Raw genomic sequence first — 22,976 nt, forward strand, 5'->3', positions numbered from 1 at the left:
TGTGTAGGTGTGTGCAAGTGTGTAGGTGTGTGTGTATGCAAGTGTGTAGGTGTGTGTCTGTGCGCGTGCGCAAGTGTGTAGGGGTGTGTGTGTGTGTGCGCAAGTGTGTAGGTGTGTGTCTGTGTGTGTGTTTGTCAGCAAGACTGAAAAATGGATTTATATTCCAGGGCTGTACATTTCTCTGCTCCGGGTGGTGTCCATATACTGCTGTGTTTTTATATCTCTGCATTCAAACTGTTCCTCAACCCCTCCGAGCTGTAATATCTAACCAGAAGCCAGCTACAGCACTTAACCGTAGCCCCTCTGCCCAGAGTAAGTGAAGAAATCTCACACAGGAGGAGTGCTCCGTGTCCAGTTACAGTCTGGATGCATTTTTCTACAGTCCTGCTGTTACAATACATACAATACCTCATACAGATCTGCAGCTTTGTATCGTCAGTACTACTAGTGAATCTCCTTTAAAGGAAATCTAGCATGAAAATTAAGCATGGATAAATGAGGGACACTTACTCTTTATTTATCTATTTATCTTATTTTATCTATAGCCTCCTTCCTTCCAAAATCAACTGTTATTATTATGCTTATGAGCCAGAAAAGTTTTGGGGAGTTACCAGAGCGCAGTTAGCTGTAGCTTCACAGGTTGTTACACTGTCTCCGCTCCCCCTCCTGCTCAGTATAACAGCCTGTGAAACTGCAGCAGAAAAAGGCTCTGATGATAACCCCAGGAGTGCTTCCGACTCATTAGCATAATAATTTTAAAGGTTGATTTTAGAAGGAAAATGACCACAGTCCCGGTGCCTGGATCTAGGAGTAAGTCCCTGGTTTGTCAGGATGGACTTTGATGGTAGATTTCCTTTAAAGAAGTTGTCTTATTTAGGACATATAGGCCATAAATAAGTAATTGATGCCCCAAGATCACTAGAATGGGGGTCCTGTTCCTTCCTGAATGATGAAACAGCCACTAATGGGCACTTCCCTTCTATGCAATGCCTATGGGCTGACAAGAACAGCCGAGCGTTGTACAAGGGGATACATGTGATCACTGCCTCGGACTCTGTACCTTCTGTTCTAGTGATCACTGGGGGTGCCAGCTACTATGGGCACCTACTCTAAAATACAAGGGAGTGCAGAAAATAGTTGAACAAATAGATCATTACTGCAGCACATAGACATGAATGTAGGGGTGGCCCTACATTCAGGGGTCCGGAGGTGTCCAATCACCAGAAGCATCATTACGTCTCATGGATGTTACTGTATTTGGGTGTCATGAGGGAGCTCACAGCCCGGGGATTGGTTCTGCAGCTTATTATGCAGACACACTGGTGTATGTAGAGACTGCGGAGACCAGCACTCACCCTGCAGGGAAGGTCCGAATGGGCTGCACCGTTACACCAGAGCCCACAGGTTCCCTTAACACTTTATCAGGTAAATTTTGCAGGTTTAACTTTTATATTCTAAGAAAAATTCTTCCATCTAGTGAGATCCCGATCCATTTCCTCCAGTATTTGTGCCCAGCAATTACTATGTGACCATTAGGATTGTAACGAAACCCTCCCCGATACTAATCCCACACATGAATTACGCTGGATGCCGCTAAATAAAACCACGCTCCCCCCGTCAATGATCTCACTGATGAGCATGTATAAATCTGCGCTGATTATTTTCCAGGAAAACTCCAGCAGATACGGACCTTTGCCTCTGCAATTTATAGCCAAGCGCGCCGTGAAAAACACTCGTAGAAATATTCATAAAAATGTTACGTCTCCTGAGACGTTTTATAACTAAGTAGCAGAACTTTATGAGTGATCTCAATTTCTGAACAAAATGTTCTTTAGTGGAGCAGCGGTGACATTGTGCGGCTCGGGAAGTGGAGCAGTGTAACGCCTCTGCATGCGGACAGATAAGAGGTCCTGTAATAACATAATAGCACCAATATACACCACAGCTGCCGCTATTTATTGCTTTGTTCCACTTTGTATATTCAGAGTACCGTATTTTTCGGACTATAAGGCGCACCATGAATAAATGCCTGCTAAAACGTCTAGGTTCATATATAAGGTGCACTGGACTATAAGGCGCACCTGATTATAAGGATGAATGTCCAGCAGGTGGCAGACCTGTGCACAGTACATGGCAGCTTTTGTCTGTAAGTAGGGTTCATATATAAGGTGCACTGGACTATAAGGCGCACCTGATTATAAGGGGCACCTGATTATAAGGATGAATGAACAGCAGGTGGCAGACCTGTGCACAGTACAAGGCAGCTGTTGTCTGTAAGTACGGTTCATATATAAGGAGCACTGGACTATAAGGCACACCTGATTATAAGGATGAATGACCAGCAGGTGGCAGACCTGTGCACAGTACAAGGCAGCTGTTGTCTGTAAGTAGGGTTCATATATAAGGTGCACTGGACTATAAGGCGCACCTGATTATAAGGGGCACCTGATTATAAGGATGAATGAACAGCAGGTGGCAGACCTGTGCACAGTACAAGGCAGCTGTTGTCTGTAAGTACGGTTCATATATAAGGTGCACTGGACTATAAGGCGCACCGGATTATAAGGGGCACCTGATTATAAGGATGAATGACCAGCAGGTGGCAGACCTGTGCACAGTACAAGGCAGCTGTTGTCTGTAAGTACGGTTCATATATAAGGCGCACCGGATTATAAGGGGCACCTGATTATAAGGATGAATGACCAGCAGGTGGCAGACCTGTGCACAGTACAAGGCAGCTGTTGTCTGTAAGTATGGTTCATATATAAGGCGCACTGGACTATAAGGCGCACCTGATTATAAGGATGAATGACCAGCAGGGGGCAGACCTGTGCACAGTACAAGGCAGCTGTTGTCTGTAAGTACGGTTCATATATAAGGCGCACTGGACTATAAGGTGCACCTGATTATAAGGATGAATGACCAGCAGGGGGCAGACCTGTGCACAGTACAAGGCAGCTGTTGTCTGTAAGTACGGTTCATATATAAGGCGCACTGGACTATAAGGCACACCTGATTATAAGGATGAATGAACAGCAGGGGGCAGACCTGTGCACAGTAAAAGGCAGCTGTTGTCTGTAAGTACGGTTCATATATAAGGCGCACTGGACTATAAGGCGCACCTGATTATAAGGATGAATGACCAGCAGGGGGCAGACCTGTGCACAGTACAAGGCAGCTGTTGTCTGTAAGTACGGTTCATATATAAGGCGCACTGGACTATAAGGCGCACCTGATTATAAGGATGAATGACCAGCAGGGGGCAGACCTGTGCACAGTACAAGGCAGCTGTTGTCTGTAAGTACGGTTCATATATAAGGCGCACTGGACTATAAGGCGCACCTGATTATAAGGATGAATGACCAGCAGGGGGCAGACCTGTGCACAGTACAAGGCAGCTGTTGTCTGTAAGTACGGATCATATATAAGGCGCACTGGACTATAAGGCGCACCTTTCATTTCTGAGAAAATCAAAGGATTTTTTGTGCACCTTATAGTCCGTAAAATACGGCATTACATAGCAGAGAGGACATAAAAATATAGGAAATGACCAGGGTCCGCACCTTGAGCAGCTTGGCGTGCAGTAGTAGCGTGTACGCGGCCTCCGTGTAGTTATCACATTCCTTGTGCAGGTCACACAACTTGTATAAATACCTAAAATACAAAAAGAGGTCACTGAGCATCAGGGGACAGCAGTGACCGTCCTCCTGTCCGTGGTGGATCATTTGCTATTTACATACAGAAAGTATTCAGACCCCTTTACATTTTTCACTCCTTGTTTCATTGCAGATAATTGGTGATATCAAGAGAATCAAAAAAGTCTAAAAGTGAATCCATTAGAAAGAACCTATACTAGTATTTATTCACATCTTCCTAATTGTATTTATTGCTTATTTTATTAAATAACATTTTTGACATGAATCTATACTTAAATAGAAAAAAAATTTGAAAGAATTCTGTGCTTTTAGTTTTTCATCTACTTCCTGTTCCTTTAATTCAACTGATTGGACTTGATTAGGAAATGCACACACCTGGCTATATCAGCACTCACAGCTCACGTCAGAGAACATAAGAATCATGAGGTCTAAAGAACTGCCCAAGGAGCTCAGAGACAAAATTATGGCAAGGCACATATCTATCTGGCCATGGTTACAAAAGAATGGTGTTGAAATCCTTAAATGAAAGAAGTTTGGGTGAGAGAGGTAAAGAAGATCCCCAAGATCCCTATGGCTGAGCTCCAGAGATGCAGGAGGGAGATGGGGGTCACCTATCACTGCGGCCTCCAGCAGTCGGGGCTTTATGTCAGAGTCTAGAAGCTTCTCCTCAGTGGAAGACATATGAAAGCCGCATACAGTGTGCAAAACATATGAAGGATCCGGACTATGAGGAATAAGATTCTCTGCTCTGGTGAGAAGATTGAACTTTTTTGGTGTTAATTCTAAGAGGTGGAGAAAACCCGATACCGCTCATCACCTGCCAAATACAATCCCAGCAGTGACACATGGGGGGCAGTATCATGTTTTGGGGGGACAGGACCATTGGGGGGAACAAAAGGAAAGATGAATGCGGCCAAGTACAGAGAGATCCTGGATGAGAACCTCTTCTAGATGCTCTGGACCCCAGACTGGGCCGAACCTCCCAACAAGAGGCTTCAGAACATCTCTGTGACCATTCCTGACTGGCCCAACCAGAACTGGACCTAAACCCAATGGAACATCTCTGGAGAGACTGGAAAATGGCCTCCACCAATGTCACCATCCAACCTGAGGGAACTGGAGAGGATCTGCAAGGAAGAGGATCCCAAAATCCAGGGTTGATATTCATTCATGCCAAAAAATGTATTAAATAAAATAAAGAAATAAAATTAGGAAGGTGTGAATAAATACTAGTATAGGTTCTATCTGACTGATTCATTTTAAGACTCTTATTTGTGCCCCCCCACCCCCATTTCCGTTTCATTAGTGGCCTAATTTGTGGTGTCATCAGAATCCAGAATATGAAAATTCCAAAGTATTTTGGTTTTCTAAGTTCCCTTTGCATTACTGAAGTGTGGAGGGAGTCAGGAGTAAAGTGCTACAAACCTAATGTACATTTCTTCTCTCTCAATCTCTTTGTAGAAATTCTGCGGAGACACAAACAAACGGCACATTTACTCATCTTCTCTGCACCCGGTCACAGAAATGCAGTTATAAAAAAGTAGTGCATGAATATTCATGGTCAGTAAGAATGTAAATTCGGATGACTCTGAGTCAGTGCACTTAGCCTGGGGGCGTCACTAGAGGACTGTGGGGGATCGTTTCATCTACTTGGGGAATATTAGATACAGAATTCTGCCGCTGACCTCTAAAATTTAGATGTGATTAACAGGAGCCCAAAAAGCAAGCGAGACAAATGAGCTTGTAACATTAGGAGACGTTTGGTCCAAGACTAATTATTGTGGCAAGTGATCACAGTGGCCTCTGGGCTCCCACTCACTAAGGGTCTATGCCTCAGTACAAGCGAAGCAATTACATTATAACTATTTCCTCAGATGTATTCTAGCGAGTCTGGGGGGCTCTGGAAGGTGTTTCCAGAGCCCCATCAATGCTGTAGCTTCACAGGCTGTTACAATGAGCAGAGCAGGTCTACCCTGCCATGTATAACACATATAAGATTACCACAATCTAGGAGTAAGTGCCCCTGGTTCATCGTGGTTGATTTTAATTGTAGATTTTCTTTAAAAATGTCAAAATTAAAGGAGATCAGAAACCTATGACATAAAAGACCTCCTGTTCTGTCCCTGCAGGGTCTAGTCCCCAGGGTTCCTGTCATCATTGGTCACTGAGGCCAGTGATTGGCTGACAACGATGGATGTGACTCCACTACATCCAGTACAATAGGGATGAGGATTATATGGGTGGAAGAGAATGCCGGGTCGGTCCGTTGTGATTCTGACCAGAACGTTGACGGTGCAGCTCATGCGGTTCTCCTTGTTCTCGTCGTGCATGATGGTCCTGTAGTCCAGAAGTCTCTCCATCAGTCGCACAACCAACGTAACAAAAGTCTCTCCGCCCTTGGCCAGATATTTGTGCTTCCTGCAGTGTTCCAGGAGTCTGCAAAACAAAATCGTTGTTACCTCTTCCTGTTATTCTGAGCCGTCAGCTTCATTATCACGTTTTAATTATAAGTGAACTGTAAAGATCGCGGCTCTGCTCATTACGGTCGCGGGTGTCTATACTTGGGTATAAATCTTAACGCTTAATCAACACTTACATCTTCTCAAACAACACTTTGTACTGCTCGTCCCCTCTGCCTCCTTCTACCTCGTGGTCCAACTTGGTGATGATCTCGTTCTCAAACTAAAAAGAAACGGAGGAGAGAGAAACAGAACATCAGCAACGAGAAGAGACAAAAATATTCCAAATATCAAAAGGCCACGCCTACAAAACATTCTACAACCAGAAGCACAAAAACTCAACAAACTAAATCATCAGTCATGAAAGATTATTACCCGTTTTCTCTGACCTACAAGAACGAATCAGATATTTGATAATTTGGTCCTATTGATGTTTATATTTTACCCATCTCTTTGAGACCCCCAACCCTTATCATTCAAGGTGAATGGACCGAGCCTTGTGCAGTCATTGGGGGATCAACTCTGTCCTAAATGGGTCAATGGGGGCAAAACCCTGCCCTATGGGGTCAACATGGGACAATGACCAAGCCCTATTGGGACCCTGGGAAGGTCTACCTGCCCTGCTGGGTGACCATGGCAGACAACCCTACCAAATCACCAGATACACAACCCTGCCCTCTCCGGGCCACCATTGTAGTAGACCCTGCTCTACAGGGACACCAGGGAGGACAACCCTGCCCTCTCCGGGTCACCATTGTAGTAGACCCTGCTCTACTGGGACACCAGGGAGGACAACCCTGCCCTCTCCGGGTCACCATTGTAGTAGACCCTGCTCTACTGGGACACCAGGGAGGACAACCCTGCCCTCTCCGGGTCACCACTGTAGTAGACCCTGCTCTACTGGGACACCAGGGAGGACAACCCTGCCCTCTCCGGGCCACCACTGTAGTAGACCCTGCTCTACTGGGACACCAGGGAGGACAACCCTGCCCTCTCCGGGCCACCACTGTAGTAGACCCTGCTCTACTGGGACACCAGGGAGGACAACCCGGCCCTCTCCAGGTCACCATTGTAGTAGACCCTGCTCTACTGAAACAACAGGGAGGACAACCCTGCCCTCTCCGAGCCACCACTGTAGTAGACCCTGCTCTACTGGGACACCAGGGAGGACAACCCTGCCCTCTCCGGGTCACCATTGTAGTAGACCCTGCTCTACTGGGACACCAGGGAGGACAACCCTGCCCTCTCCGGGTCACCACTGTAGTAGACCCTGCTCTACTGGGACACCAGGGAGGACAACCCTGCCCTCTCCGGGCCACCATTGTAGTAGACCCTGCTCTACTGGGACACCAGGGAGGACAACCCTGCCCTCTCCGGGTCACCATTGTAGTAGACCCTGCTCTACTGGGACACCAGGGAGGACAACCCTGCCCTCTCCGGGTCACTATTGTAGTAGACCCTGCTCTACTGATACAACAGGTAGGACAACCCTGTCCTCTCCGGGTCACCACTGTAGTAGACCCTGCTCTACTGGGACACCAGGGAGGACAACCCTGCCCTCTCCGGGCCACCACAATAGTAGACCCTGCCTTACCAGTGAGGAAAACCCTACTGCGTGTGGCCACTAGGGGAGGTATGTAATATTTTCCTTTTTCCTTTCAGCAGCTGAAGCCAGGTGTCACATGATGCCTATTATTTCAGTATTATCATATCATTAGTGGTAGGAACATATTCTTGATGGTTGACCATAAGGAAGGTTTTTTGTTTTGCCCAAATGAAACTAATTTCAACAGTAAAGGCAAAGTTGCCCCTAAAACTTTCCAACCTTCATTATGGTAGAAACGTCTGTTTCTATAGCGACTATCAACGTCTCGTCGCGTTGCGTCGGCAGGGTGCAGACACATCTAGGACGTACTAAGCAGACATGGGCAGCCAGATCCTGCCATCATTGTCTTATTCTCTTTTTTGAATTTTTCTTCTTTTCCTCTCGCTTTTCAGTTTCCACGAAAATTAACATAATTAAAGAAGAAGAGAAAACAGGATCTAGGTTTAATTAAAATTACTATCATTATCTCTTCCCATAATTACATATTATCTATTATCGTTTACAACCTTTCAGCTGAATTGTGCGCTTGATTAATTTAATATGTTAAATACTATCATAAATTTGACCTTTTCAGAGCAAAAATGAACTGAAACCTCGATGTTTTCATCATTTGAGATGAATGTTAAAGGTGAAAAAAGGAAGAGAACACGGAGTGATGAAGAGCTCTGACCTTTTGCTATTTTAAGGCCGAGACCTTAGAGATGAACAAACCACAAGTAACACATAAAAGCCTGACAAATGGAGCGTTCCCAGAACTGGAGCTCAATCCGCTGTGATTTATTCATCTAATATGAGAATATATCCATCTCATATCTATTTCTCCATCCACCTATTGATCAGTCATTGATCATTGTCACACGCCCCAGGGGGGATGTGCTCCTGCACAGTGTAACAGCCTGTGAAGCTACATCACAGAGGGGCTATGGTAATGCCCCCCCAGAGACCTTCTGACTCTAAATAATTGAATAATTTTAAAAGTTGATTCTACAGTCACAGTGCTGATCTAATGTCCCTGGTTTATCAGGATGGATTTTGATGGTCGATTTCCTTTAAATTATAAAACTAATGAGATTTGGTGATACAACCATAGAATTTTACATGGCTCAAATGTAAAATCGATCACTTTAAGGTCCGGTTGTGTCACTCTTGAGATGTTTTCTTTAGGTTTCTAGAGGAGGCGGCGCCTGGAGCTGATAGTATGCGCCAGTAATGATTTTCCATGCAGTAAATGTTTATCGTTAAGGCTCATTTCTTCGCATGAGCACAAAACAATCCGGAAAAAACTCTTGGGATTGTGAGAGTTGTCATGTTTCTATCTGCAAAATTCTGTCTGCAGCTTTCAAAACAGCTTAGGGAAGAGGGGTCATACATATATGTGTAAAGTGTAAAGGGTTAACTATTTAAATAAAAACAGAGACCTCCTCCACTATTACTGAGGTTTAGGTAGGACCTGTGCTGACTGGTTCCAGGATTAGGAGAATGGAGTGGAAGTGCTGGGGTCATGACAAGGGGTTTGGTGGAAGGGAAACGACACTTTACTACAATTTGTTGCAGTGTTAGTTTTACATTTTGCAACATTAAAGATCCGTCCATACAGGACGACTCTACGGCAGGAATAGGAGAGACACCGATGACCCAAACATTTAGGGATGGATCTACTTTTAGGCTAAATTCACACAAACGTGCGCCCGCCGTAAAAATACATGGCGCCGTATTGCGTGGAAAGACAGAACGTGTCCTATGTTTTCCCCGGGTACGGAGCGGTATGGTGCCACACATGTGCAGCACCATACCACTCCTTGCGCCCATTGCCGGCCTATGGGGGAGTATATACAGCGGCCGTATATACGTCCCCCAAAGTTTGTGCAACGGTTATGTGAAAATCTCAGGCCGTTTTTGCGGCAGCGCTGATCCATGTTATCCTGCTGTGACTCCTTCCCATGACAAGTGATTTGTGGTCACAAGGTTTCCACGTTACCGATGTCAGGGCTGACATTCAGTCACTTTACATCAAAGGCCGATGGTCAATTAATAAATAAAGAGACAATTCCCCGTGGAAAAATGGAAGAAAAACAAGCAATGAGGCAGCTACATGAGGAGCAGATAAAATGGACCTCCCAGTGCTGGGAAGACCCAGACCCCCGCACAGCGCCAGCATCGCTAGTCCATTGCCAGCCAAACCTCCATGGTCCGGGTTCCAGGTTTATTTATTTATTTTCTCAGAGCTGTAAACTCTGATCATCTGCAATGTCCACGGATGAGTAAAACATTGCAAATGTTGCAAATTTTTGCACAAAAATCTTTTAAGATTCTAATTGTTCCAACTACAAGAGGCAAATCATAAGGAGTCTTTCCCCCCCCCCAAGATCCTCAGCGATCACAGAAAACGGCAGGAAGCGTATAACTTCTCTACAGCACCTCCACAGGTGACACAGAGTATTACCCCGGCTTTGCATGTATGGACATGTTCGGTCCTCCAGTATAATAAATAGCCGTGTGCGGTTCTCCTGACTAGGAATCAATCATCTGCGCTCGGGATCCCAGAATAGGGTTGATTGTTTTTTCCCAGCCCCATTAAGTAACAGAAACATCTACAACTGGAGGGGATTCAGGAGGTGACAGAGGGGGTAATATATCCAGTAGCACTGGCGTTCACAGCCGGTCCCAGGTTATTGTAAGAACTTTTGGCTGGGGAATCGGCGAGCAGCAGAGGCGCTACACTTGGCCGTCTCAGCCCATTAAGGTCTCTGTTCAATTAAAACTTAATGAGTAGAGTTCTAGTTACTTAGATGCTTTGTGCACCAATAATCATGAAGCTCTGGGTCTCCGCTCACCTGCGAGGAGAAGCTTTATACGTCTCCACAATCCATGTCCTCTCTTACAATGATTCCATCACAAACTTATTAAGGATTTGAGAAGGAAGAACCTCCTGAGGAAGCCTCGGCTCAACAACAGAACTTGTGATTATTCAGATAAAACACTTATTATTTACTCATCTGATTCCTGACATTTTCATTCAATGGACTCTCCCTAATAATAATGGATTATTACAGCAGTAAACCTCTTCTTATTACAGCCCTTGCACACAGACAGTTTTTCGGTTGCGCGCTACCCGTACTGTACTATATGCTTCGGTATGGGCAGTATACAGCCACAATCATTTCAGCGGGTAATACATCAATCCATATGAATGGACGTATTGCCCATCATACTCTACCACCTACAGTTGCATCAGGGCAGGAGAGCTGCCACATCATACATTCAGGGGCAGATTATGCATTTCTGGGGCAATTAGCAAAGTTATGTCTATTGGACCCCCCCCCCAATACTTACAAAGACTTATACAACTTTCTTTTAGCTAAAAATAGTTTCCCTTCCATCCATATAAATCAGCTTTCTACTATATTCCCTGGTATCAGTGAAGGCTTTGTCTGCTTGGCCTTTTCTACTACTCCTTCCCATGCCTCTTATCTGAATGTCATTACAGTGAAGTCATCACAGGTCCTTTAGCCTCCTAACATTACTGTATACTATAACAAACTGTACACCATGCATACATCCGATCACATGAAATCACTGCATGCCTGCATGGACCTCTATTTCTCCTCATCCTCCATGGAGCCTGCTGTGATTTCATGTGATCAAATGTATGCATGGTATACTGTTTACTATAGAGGACCTTTGTCATCCTGGTCACATAACTTAGTCAAGTGCCTAATGATGTAACAGAGCTTTCCGTACAGCAGAATATCATAGCCTGTCCATCAGGAACAAGGAGGCAATGCAAGTACCTCATGAATATCCAGGGCTTCACTGGACTCGAGCAGTGTCACTGGACTCACCTCAGATGAATTGCATAGAAGTTTACAAACTGTTTTTTTTAACATTGCAGCTAAGGAAAGGAAACCTGTAGGGATAAGGGCGAAGTCTTTTAACCATCGTTTTTAATGAAGTATTTATTTTGGGTGGGTTAATTTGCATGACAGATTCTCTTTGTCATGCAGATTCTGTAGCTTTCACTATGTGGAGGTGAAGTCCATCTTTATGCATGGTCCCGCATTCAGCCCTTAAAGAAACTTTTCTTGTATTATTTGGGGTTACAGAACATATACTCACAGTCAGCTTGTAAATCACTGGTACTCCCAGTCTTAGCTGCCATGCGGGATGCTGTACTGTGACATCACTAATGTATGGGCACTATGTATAGACCTTATGTGAGTAATGTATATTATCTCCCGGTATTGCGGCTGGATAGCATATACAGTCTGTGTAATAACGTCTGGTAAAGGCTGATACAATCCGCCGCCTGTCCACACACTCCGTGACCTGCCGGGGCTCAGCGCAGCAGCGTGGGAGTGAGTAGGAGATCAATGAGACGTCTCTCTATTCAGGGAATGAAGCGCCCAGAGCCTTTGAACACATTTGCAGCCCGGGTGCTATTGTACTGGTGCGTTGTGTGTACAGTGTAGTGTAAGGAATACCCTTAATTAATCCTCAAGATGAAAGCACAAGGGGTTAACAGGACTGGGAAAGTTGAGGGTTTCCTTGTGGCATCTCCATAGAAGAGGAATTCATCAGACGTCTCTGTATTGTCAGTGGGAGATGAAAACCTTATAGAGGTAAAAGGTTCCTCCTATCTCTGTGATATAATCAGTGGGGGTCCAGGACCCCCTGACCCTGAGAGTGTGTGGGCCGCAGAACTTCTGCGAGTCCTTTGCCATCTCTGTGCCCCTTACTCGCGTTTATTCTTGGGATTGATCGGGGTCCGCATTAAACATAGTAAAAGAATAAGATCACATGTGGATCCACTGTTCAGACTGCATTCACACAAGCCACATGGCATTCTCAAGACCTCTGCTTGTAGTCACTGAATCGAGACGTTCATCATTCACTTCCAGGGTCCTGGTCATGTGACAGGCCCAAAATTCTGTACCATTATTTTTAATAAACCGAGTCTCTAAGTAGGGAGGAATAAAGTTAGATTGGGCAGCCTCAACTGAAGGCCTCATGCAAAAAGGGTCACAAACCTGGGGAGTTTTGTGGCCTGTATCAGGCTGGGTGGGCGCGTTGCCTCACGTTCAGGTATAGGACCTGCACTATTCCCATCACGGTTTGCTCACCGCGCACAATAGACCTCAATGGGGGCCATAAGATAGTTGCCGTTTTGTGGCTAGCTCACGACCAACATATACAGCCTTTGGCTTTCAGTATAGTAGACGTATCATACGTTCGTCAGGAGGGGCGGAGGGATGAACGCTGCTCACCCTCCTCTCTCCATAGGGACGCCTGGTGCCCGGCCGTACATATAGGGAAAGATAGACCTTGCTCTTTTTTCCAGCGATGCTACGCGTTGTGCTCACTATAGCGCGGCCGGGAACCATCTGTGTCTATGGGGACGTACATCCGGCTCCACTGACCCAATATACATCCCTAGAACATACATGTACAGGGGGCCTTAGGCTGGTTTCTCATTCTGCAGCATCAGACACTTTCATAAAAAAAAGTAAAACTTTCACCAAACTTTGCCCCGTGTAACCTTTAGACACTTTGTGAATCTGCCCCCTTGTAGTTTGCTGCACTGCCTGACTCTCTGACTCCGGATATCCTGATGACCGGGGCCCAGTGACTGACAGGCCCCTGCTACACCCGGCTGGGAATCTCTCACACCATTAGCATAATGGATTAGATGAGATAACATCTTGTGCCGTCTGAGCTGGCAACTCCTCTTACCATCTGAAAACTCCTGGTGGAGTGAAATTCACATTGCATCATGTCAAAGAATATGGGGATGGTGGCTTTCCGCAGCTCAGTCTCCGGGATCAGCGTCATTTCCAGGATGGGGCCGACCATTTCAGGAATGAACTTGATTTTGTGTTGACCTTTGTGGAGAAGAGAAAAATAAAAAGTTTAGGGCAAGTGACAGAATCTGAGGGTAGCGGACCCTCCCTCCTTAGTCTCCGATCTCATGTAGAGTAGAGGACCCTCAGGAGCCGGATATTACATTTAGGCGGCCTGAAACCGGACATGTGTCCTTACACGACGGGTAGAGGGGGGTGAGGGGGCATCACTCCCGATCACATATCTACTGCTGAATACTACGGGCAAAGAGAAACTTCACCGACTCCTAATCAGAGGCTTCAATTACCAAACGCCTCTGCATAAAGGGAACCAGTCACAAAAATTTAGGCTCCCATAAAATGAAGATCCTGAAGTCATTGGTTCTCAATATCTGATCTCCTACTGGATATGCTGGATAACATGCAACATGGAACACTGTATGTAAATGTGTATAATTAGTCACAGGGGAGGAGCCAATCTCTTCAATAGTCCTGGGGGATGTTCGGTATCGGGCTTTGACATCTGTGTTACCATAACTTTGTCTACATTGTTACTATCAGCAGTGCTGTGATAAATAGATTTATTATCCAGGATTGTAGCTGGACTGAGGGAGTATCCTCACACTGCTGTGCTGATAGATAGCTCCATTGAACCGCACCTAACCCCATTTACTGTGCTGAGCAGAGAACATTAAAGCAGTCGCTCAGAGGCTGGAAATCTTTAAAGGGAATGATCTCACAGCACATCAGTGTTGGGACATCCACCAGTGCACATAGTACAGCGATAAGCCTGGAATAAAATCTATGGCGAAGATTTATCAAAAGTATCTTAGAGCAAGACTGTTCTCTTCTAGGCAACCAATCAGAGCTCAGCTTTCATTTTTCCACAGCCATTTATAAAATTGAAGCTGAGCTTTGATTGGTTGCCATGGGCAAATAGAACACTTTTTACCTCTGATAAATCTCCACTTATATTTTTATGGCCTCCCAGCTTACACACACAAAGGTAATGACGCCACAGCCCGCCAGGGCCAATACTCCGGGTGAACACGGCCTGAAAGCTGGAGGTGCACGATGACTACATATAATAAGAGTTATAAAGGGTATAAACTCTCGAGTCACATAGGTTCTAGGATCAAGGGGGGAAAACATTGTATTTATGTGTAGGTTACAGATAAATAAGAGTGCGGTGTCCGCGTGGCTGGCGGAGTGACCCTGGAGATGTTTGATGCTTTGCAGCGCTCTCTCGGAGGAGCTGTGCGGCCGATCCTGTTATTTCCAGCTCCTCGGTGACACTTTTCATGTATTATGTCTGAAAAATGTCAGAAAACAAATGCGCCTGACACCGAGTTATTCATCAAGCGCAACATCAATGTCATAAAGTTTTCTGGAGGGTTTATTGTTCTCTTATAAAGACACGAAAGACAAAAGGAAAACTTTTCCTAACCCTGGAAACATTTGACTAACTCAAACACAGAGTGTTTTCCTTTTAAAGGTGATGTGTCGGCAGGTTAAGATCCCTTTAAATCAGGACAGACCTCGTCCTCTGGAAGCTGAAAAGCAGGAGTTTTAATAGAATAGCTCTAAATGTGCCAATCAGGAGGCGAGAACAAGTGAGCCCCGCCCCCGAGGAGCCTCCGAGGGAAGTCCTGTGGCTCTTCTCGCTCTGCTGAATGACTAATTGAAGGGAAATTAGTTGAAGGTCATTTTGCCCTCGGATGATATAGTGACACGTTATTCGGCGTCTTCACGGTGTCAGGGTTACTTTAAAAGTTGAAACAAAACACTTGAGAAATGATTGGAAACAGGAAGACGACTACAAATCTCCGATGGTAATTTTATTTAGATTTAGACTGTATGCAAAAACTTTCTGTTGATTTTGTGAAGGTTTGGCATAAAACCAGTGTCTGTCATAGCTGAGGGTGCTCAGAAGAGAAGGATTGATGCACAAGTGATTGCAAGGGAAATTATGGACAAGAACCCTCCGAGGGAAGAAGTGCCTGACATCATACAGCCAGGTGCTCATCATTCTATACCATGCAGGATGGTAACATCAGGCGGAACTCTGGGAGAAGTTACTGAAGAATCAAGAACTTTACATTACAGGTCAGGGAAGAACTAATCGCTAACGACTCGAGAGAGAGAGTCACCTTCTCCATTAAAGGGACGGTCTCATCATACAGAGACTTAGCAAGTGTTACCTTCTACGTTAAAGGGACGGTCTCATCATACAGACCCTTAGCAAGTGTCACCTTCTCCATTAAAGGGACGGTCTCATCATACAGACCCTTAGCAAGTGTCACCTTCTCCATTAAAGGGACGGTCTCATCATACAGACCCTTAGCAAGTGTTACCTTCTCCATTAAAGGGGCGGTCTCATCATACAGACACTTAACAAGTGTTAGCTTCTCCATTAAAGGGACGGTCTCATCATACAGAGACTTAGCAAGTGTTAGCTTCTCCATTAAAGGGACGGTCTCATCATACAGAGACTTAGCAAGTGTCACCTTCTCCATTAAAGGGACGGTCTCATCATACAGAGACTTGGCAAGTGTTACCTTCTCCATTAAAGGAACGGTCTCATCATACAGAGACTTAGCAAGTGTGGCCTCATCATACAGAGACTTAGCAAGTGTCACCTTCTCCATTAAAGGGATGGTCTCATCATACAGAGACTTAGCAAGTGTGGCCTCATCATGCAGAGACTTAGCAAGTGTTACCTTTCCATTAAAGGGACAGTCTCATCATAGAGTTTTACCATGCGGCAATAATTCTCATCATTTTGGCGGTAGAGCTTACTACAGGTTGTAGTGCAGCTTTATGTGACTTGCTTTCCTATTACAGATTATCTTGACCCCTAACTCCTTTATATTGGGAAGGAAATACAGTAAACAAATGGATTTACTCTACTCCACTGTCCTAGTGTTGTATACTTACAGCTAGAGTACGACACTTACCCAAATTATACCACATGTCCCTGATTTCAAAGCCGATCTGTCTTCTCATATCTCCGTACCTGAAGGATGAGGAAAGTGTCATTTATGTTATTTTTGTCATAGTTTCCAATCTTGTGAATAAATATTAGCAATATAAGGCAGCGGTGATTGAATGTGACAAGACATGACAATCTGTTCTGCGCGGTGATGGAAAGAGACTGGAATTTATTATCCTCGGAGACGTGGAAGGAAAGAAATAAATAGGTGCGCAGTCTATGGAAATTTCTCCAAGTTTTAAATTAGATGAGAATTTTTGGCAGAATATCTTTATCTACTGTTTATATTTCTAAGTGAATACGAAAAATCTATAGACTAATAAATCCTCAGTAAAAAAAAAAAAAAAAAGATATATTTGGAAATTTTAGACTACAATTATGGGAGCCTTCTCCCAGGCCAGAGAGATGATGGGGGGGGGGGGGGGTATAAAATCTGCAGCATATCCATCCTGTGTTGTCTTACCCTTAGGGCAGATCACATAATATCCTCTATTGAGTGCGGTCTCTGGTGCTGATAATGTGATAAGTTGCTGTTGGCTATCACATACATTGCCGTTTAGCAAACAGCTGGTACTGTATATGTGATCTGCTATATGCTGCAATAATACAATTACTGACACCAGTTCCAACATAATTGGTTAGAAACCATTAACCATTATATTTCCATTCAGTTTTTCTTCTCTAGATGCTTTTCCTCACACTCACTACAGAGCAATCTGTCAGAGGAGGATCCTAAAGGCTCAGATTGTATCTGTGTTCCAGATTATAAACCCTCATTTAAGCAAGATTGAAACGTCAATGAGGGTTTCTAACCACTTCTAAAATAAAAAGTGTGGTCATGCGGCTTCTCTGACAGATTCCTCTGCATAAAGTCCCGCAGCGTAGTGAGAGAAGAAGCAACTATAGAGAAACATTTATTATGAAAACCTTTTCAGGGGAATTACATGTAACTTATCATAGATACAGTGCAATAACATAAAACCATTGCCCCTCAAGCTGTACATACACAATCTATAACTTTATATATAGATGTCAAGTTTTACTATTTTCTAATTGTAACTTTTTATATTTGAATTGTTTAAATCCATAAAAAAGGATCAGAAAAAGAGTTTAACCAGATGGAAATTCTGACAGAAGGCAAAATGGATAAAGCTTCCTACAAGAGATGTAATGAATACGTCCCGTGGATGTATAGTGAGCAGCCACCACAATCTCCAGACACAGGTACAGATGGAAAGCGGATTAGTATTGCGTCCAGGCTGCGGGGAAACACAGAGCACCTCTCCTCCGCGTTACGCAGAGCACCTCTCCTCCGTGTTACACAGAGCACCTCTCCTCCGTGTTACACAGAGCACCTCTCCTCCGTGTTACACAGAGCACCTCTCCTCCGTGTTACACAGAGCACCTCTCCTCCGCGTTACGCAGAGCACCTCTCCTCCGCGTTACGCAGAGCACCTCTCCTCCGTGTTACACAGAGCACCTCTCCTCCATGTTACACAGAGCACCTCTCCTCCATGTTACACAGAGCACCTCTCCTCCATGTTACACAGAGCACCTCTCCTCCATGTTACACAGAGCACCTCTCCTCCATGTTACACAGAGCACCTCTCCTCCATGTTACACAGAGCACCTCTCCTCCATGTTACACAGAGCACCTCTCCTCCATGTTACACAGAGCACCTCTCCTCCATGTTACACAGAGCACCTCTCCTCCATGTTACACAGAGCACCTCTCCTCCGCGTTACGCAGAGCACCTCTCCTCCGCGTTACGCAGAGCACCTCTCCTCCATGTTACACAGAGCACCTCTCCTCCGTGTTACACAGAGCACCTCTCCTCCGTGTTACACAGAGCACCTCTCCTCCGTGTTACACAGAGCACCTCTCCTCCATGTTACACAGAGAACATACACAAAAAATCACAATGAAATCACAGAGAAATTTAAATCTCCGTCCTCTGTTCCTGTAATACTGAATTGTAAAAAGAAAGAAAAAAAAAAGACAGAATTGGCGATTGTGAGATTTTAGGCACTAATCTTACGGAGACTTCTTGAAACTCACTTGTTCAGGATTTTAGTTCTTTTGGCACTTGAGAAATTTTCCAATTGCAGCGATTCTTGGGTTAAGAAAGCGACGGCCAAATGGAAGTAGTTGTTCCACAGCTGAAAAATAAAATACAAAAAAATTACAATAAACAAAATACATAATAAAATACATAAAAAAGGTAATAAATAAAATAGATACATTTGTAATAAAAAGAAAATATTCCAAGAAGGCTCCTGCATCATCATGTATGGGCCAGTTACATCACATTATACACAGATATATATATTTTTTCCCATGCTTCACACTAGGAGAAGTGGTAAAAGGGCAGAGCCCGCCATGTCTTACAAGGTATAGAAAATCCCACTGATGTCACACGAACAGGCCCATACTTGGGGTAGGGTAACAAGTGCTGCTAAATTGTAGGAGGAAAGAGGATGAGATGTAATACCAATGCACTGGGTAAAAGCCTATGGATGTTTAGCGCACATTGTGTGCTTGGGTCCCGGATCAGGCTCTCACCTGGCAGCACTAAATGTAGCCGGTCACCATCCTGGGGTTATACCAGCTGTATACATCACATGATCCAGTGCCAGCTCCATGGATGACACGGAGCTGCAATACCACACACGGCCTGCTGAAAGCTGTGGCGCTCTAGTAGAAATAAGTTACACTGGATATTTTATAATAACCAGCCGGCAGGTAAGAGGTTACTACAGCACGTGCACAGCAGGCGGATATTATACAGAATCTTACAGCTTGATTGGATTATTTCTTTTACATCACAAAGTGCGATGTGTTCCCATCTTGTACATCTGGAATGTTCCTTATGGTTCTGGGGGCAGGATGGTTACACACATCTAGTAGGGACGCCCCATATTTTAGGACAGACCACAAAAAAAATGAATTGTAAAGATGAATATAACGAGTCTCTTACCTGAAGTTCAAAGTTTGCTTGATCCAAAAACTTTTTGTTCAGCATGTCCGCATACTGATTAATGGCCCGTAAGAAAACCCTAAAACACAAAAGATGACAATACATTTACTGATAACTATAGGAAGGTCTATAGTCTTCCACAACCATTATGTTTCCCTCCCGGCCAGGGCAGCGGCTCACGCAGTGTATACAGCGGCCGCGGTAATAGTAGCTGAAGAATATAATCAATAGTGAGAATTATTTCGGTCCAAGGAATGAAATAATGGAAAAGATAAGCGCCAACGCGAAGCTAGGAGCCAATTAGCCGGCTTAATTACCAAAAAATCACAGATATTAGACCGCAAGACTCTGTGATCCGGAGCTGAGCTCTACTTATAGTATTCCACCGTTCTACAATCTTAGAGAGATGTTAATATCTAAAACCTGGGCGCTGACCCCTGAGACCCCTGGAGGAGGGGGCACTTACATAATATCAGGGTAGTTGAAGCCAGAAGTATTAGCTAGTTATTACATAAAAGCCAATTTAGTTGACAGCTCAGGACAGTCATACAAGTGTAGCAGTGAGACCTGCTGTGTAGGGGCTCCTACGCTTAAGGAACAGGTGGTTGGTGTTTGTTGTTGTAGGCCTAATCCAGACTACAAACACTCCACAACATTCGGGTATAGTGTATGAGAAGTATAGTCCTTACTGAGAGCAGCCGCACAAACCCCCTGCCCCAAGAGGAGGAGGAGGGGGGCACAAGAAAGGTCAATGCTGACAGCGGTGGCATCAGCACGGACTAATCCATTAAAGCCAGATCACAGGTCCCGGTTGGGTCGTTTTTCGGGCACTTATTACACAAAATCGCACGATTGCCGATGTCCACCAATCAATTTGTTTTTTTGAAACCAACCCACATGTTCCAAAATGGAGCCACAGAGCGCACACCAAGTGATCCATTCACACAAGACTATGTGGGCGTTAGCGTCTCAGTGAAAGGCCATGGTCTACTAGCGTGCAACTTACTCATGGACAATTGGCACATTTCGCCGAAGATGTGGTGATGTACTTGTGTTTTATGTCTATTTGCATTTTGTTATATTATATATAAAAAGTTTGATTGCCATTTCTGATTCCGGTCATCTGTTTAAAGACGTTTGCTAAATGGGTTATGAGAGCCCTTATCATTAGACCGGTGTACACACTTGGAGGTATACAATATTGAGCCTACGCTTTTTGAATGGTTCCATTCACAGATAATTTCATTAGGAATAGGTGAACATTTATTGGAAATCAATAAAACACAATAAATTGCTATACAGAACCACAACGCGTTTCGGGGATAAACTGATCTCTTTTCTTAAGTGGAATTTTTTCTGTGAATACACAAGGGAGAAGCACAAAAATAAACTGATGTATTCAAGAGATGGTAAATTGCAGGGATAAGGAATCTTAATGTATGTTAAGGAGTCTAATCCGATTTAAGGGCATAGAAAAAAAATGTAGATATATGGAGGAAGAGGAGATTATCCTCTTTACGCCTTTGGTTGTGCACAAGTACACGAGGAGAGCAGATCACATGTCATCTCCCCTGTATCTCCACCTCTTCAAAAAGAAAATGGCCCCTGGAAGCTCCTCAGATTAGCCAAGGGGGCAGTAACCACCTCTAGGTCCTGGTGGGCCAAATGTCACCTCCCCCTGAGCTGCCGCATGTGAATTTACAGATAAACCTCTAGAGGCCATACATTTTGAAGGGGTGAAAAAAAATATTGGAAACAAACAAAAAAACAAATTGACCTGGAAAACTGCAATCCCCCCGCCCCCTCTTATCTGCTGAAGCTAAAATACCCCAAAAAAAGCCCCGAAAAAGGATTAGAAAACTTTTTGTACGCCCGGAATCGATGCTTACATTACAGACTTGTGTGATATTGTATCTATTCAGATTGTGGAGTATTGATCTGTATTTTAACAAGCCTCATTATTTCAGAAAGGACTAATCGCGGCCATTAATCAGGAGGCTGCAGCGAGTGTCGTCCTGTCACATCCCCTTGTGTTGGGGACAGTAATAACCTCTCGCTGTAACACTGTCCGAGCTCTCGTGTTACTGATGGAATTACCTCCTCCGGATACTTCTCCTAATCCCAGGAGCAATGATGGACACAACAAACTAACAACCAGTGACGGACGCTTAGGAGCTCGCTCAGAAACCGAGAGAAACCCTTCAACGCCGCTCAAGCCTCGGAGCTTCCAGGTTTGTATCTGTACAATGACAGTCAATAGATTGTACCAGGAAATTTATGTCCTGACAAGTCCCAATGTTTGGAGAATCACTTTCCCCCGAACAACAACTTGTCTTATTTAGGTCTGATGGATGTGACGGCTTTTAGCGCAGGTTGTAGGGTCCTACGTTCCTGGTCAGATCCCATTGGAAGGGGCAGTGTATTATATATAATAAAATAGTGTCCTGTCATGTTGAGGGTTGTAGTGCACTCTGTATAGACAGTAATGAATCTGTATTATTGTCCTGTCCTGCAGCTGCTCATATTGGGAAGTGCAATGTTCTAGTGTAGAGTATAATGGGTTGTATTATGTCGTGCTGCAGGTATAGGGGATAACAGATGTTTACTATGTCATGTCCAGGGGTCACTAAGTCAGGATGTGTAGACTGTTATATATACAGTATAATGCACTTGCTATTAAGGTAATGTCAGGTGGTTAGTCATGTAGGGGGGTCGTGTTGTTCTTTGTATGATTTATAATAGATTTGTATTATGGTCATGTCCAGTGATCGCCTATACACAGAGTAGAATTATGTTATATGTATAGAGTAGAATAGAATAGTATCACAATGATATCCAATGATTGAGGAGGAGCACAATGCTAGATAAATACGGCACATAAAAACATATGAAACAATTCACAGCACAGTCTTATCCCTTGTGATCGCACACGTCTTATGTACAAAGACTTGGACGCAACGTTTTCTTAAAGAGAAATGTGATTGGTTTTTCAGGGTGTTACAAAGTATTTACCAGGAGAACAGGCGAAATCCATAACTGCTCTTATTTCTGAATCCATGGAGTAACAGTAAGTCCCATCGCTCCGAGCACAATCTGAGGGAAGTGGACGCCGAGCTGCTGTCTGCATCAGGTTTCCTTCACCTTCAGATTTCTGCTTTTAGCTTATGAATCTAAACAATCCCTCGGAGGTAATATCCTTAAGAATCACCTCTGCTCAGAGAGCGCTAATGTTCATCGCTCTATTAGTCGGCTGTAACAGGAGCGGGAAACTTTTCCGCTGAGTCAGATGTTTCTTGCTCCAGTTTAGTTACATTAAAGCCATTGTGGATGCGATGGAGACGGAAGGTGATTCAGGGTCTTCATGTAGCGGCAACAACATGATGAAAACTTTTTTTTTTTTTTTACCGAATTGAATTGGTTCATTTTATTCAAACTGTGATAAAGAGAT

The 22,976-nt window shown here is 44.3% G+C and overlaps 1 protein-coding gene across 2 annotated transcripts in view; it reads right to left on the minus strand.

Moving 5' to 3' along the window:
- Window positions 1-22,976, minus strand: part of DOCK1 (dedicator of cytokinesis 1) — a 221,354-nt gene that overhangs the window by 39,689 nt on the left and 158,689 nt on the right. For both annotated transcript variants that reach the window (XM_072129711.1, XM_072129712.1), the window contains exons 30-37: window positions 19,529-19,607; window positions 18,610-18,710; window positions 16,516-16,574; window positions 13,452-13,600; window positions 6,253-6,338; window positions 5,936-6,092; window positions 5,082-5,122; window positions 3,564-3,654 (exon numbers count right to left, since the gene is read on the minus strand). In XM_072129711.1, coding sequence (XP_071985812.1) covers window positions 3,564-3,654; window positions 5,082-5,122; window positions 5,936-6,092; window positions 6,253-6,338; window positions 13,452-13,600; window positions 16,516-16,574; window positions 18,610-18,710; window positions 19,529-19,607 — 763 coding nt within the window. The remainder of the gene's footprint in view (window positions 1-3,563; window positions 3,655-5,081; window positions 5,123-5,935; window positions 6,093-6,252; window positions 6,339-13,451; window positions 13,601-16,515; window positions 16,575-18,609; window positions 18,711-19,528; window positions 19,608-22,976) is intronic.

Source organism: Engystomops pustulosus, chromosome 11, assembly GCF_040894005.1.
Source record: "Engystomops pustulosus chromosome 11, aEngPut4.maternal, whole genome shotgun sequence".
In the NCBI taxonomy this organism is placed as follows: Eukaryota; Metazoa; Chordata; class Amphibia; order Anura; family Leptodactylidae; genus Engystomops; species Engystomops pustulosus.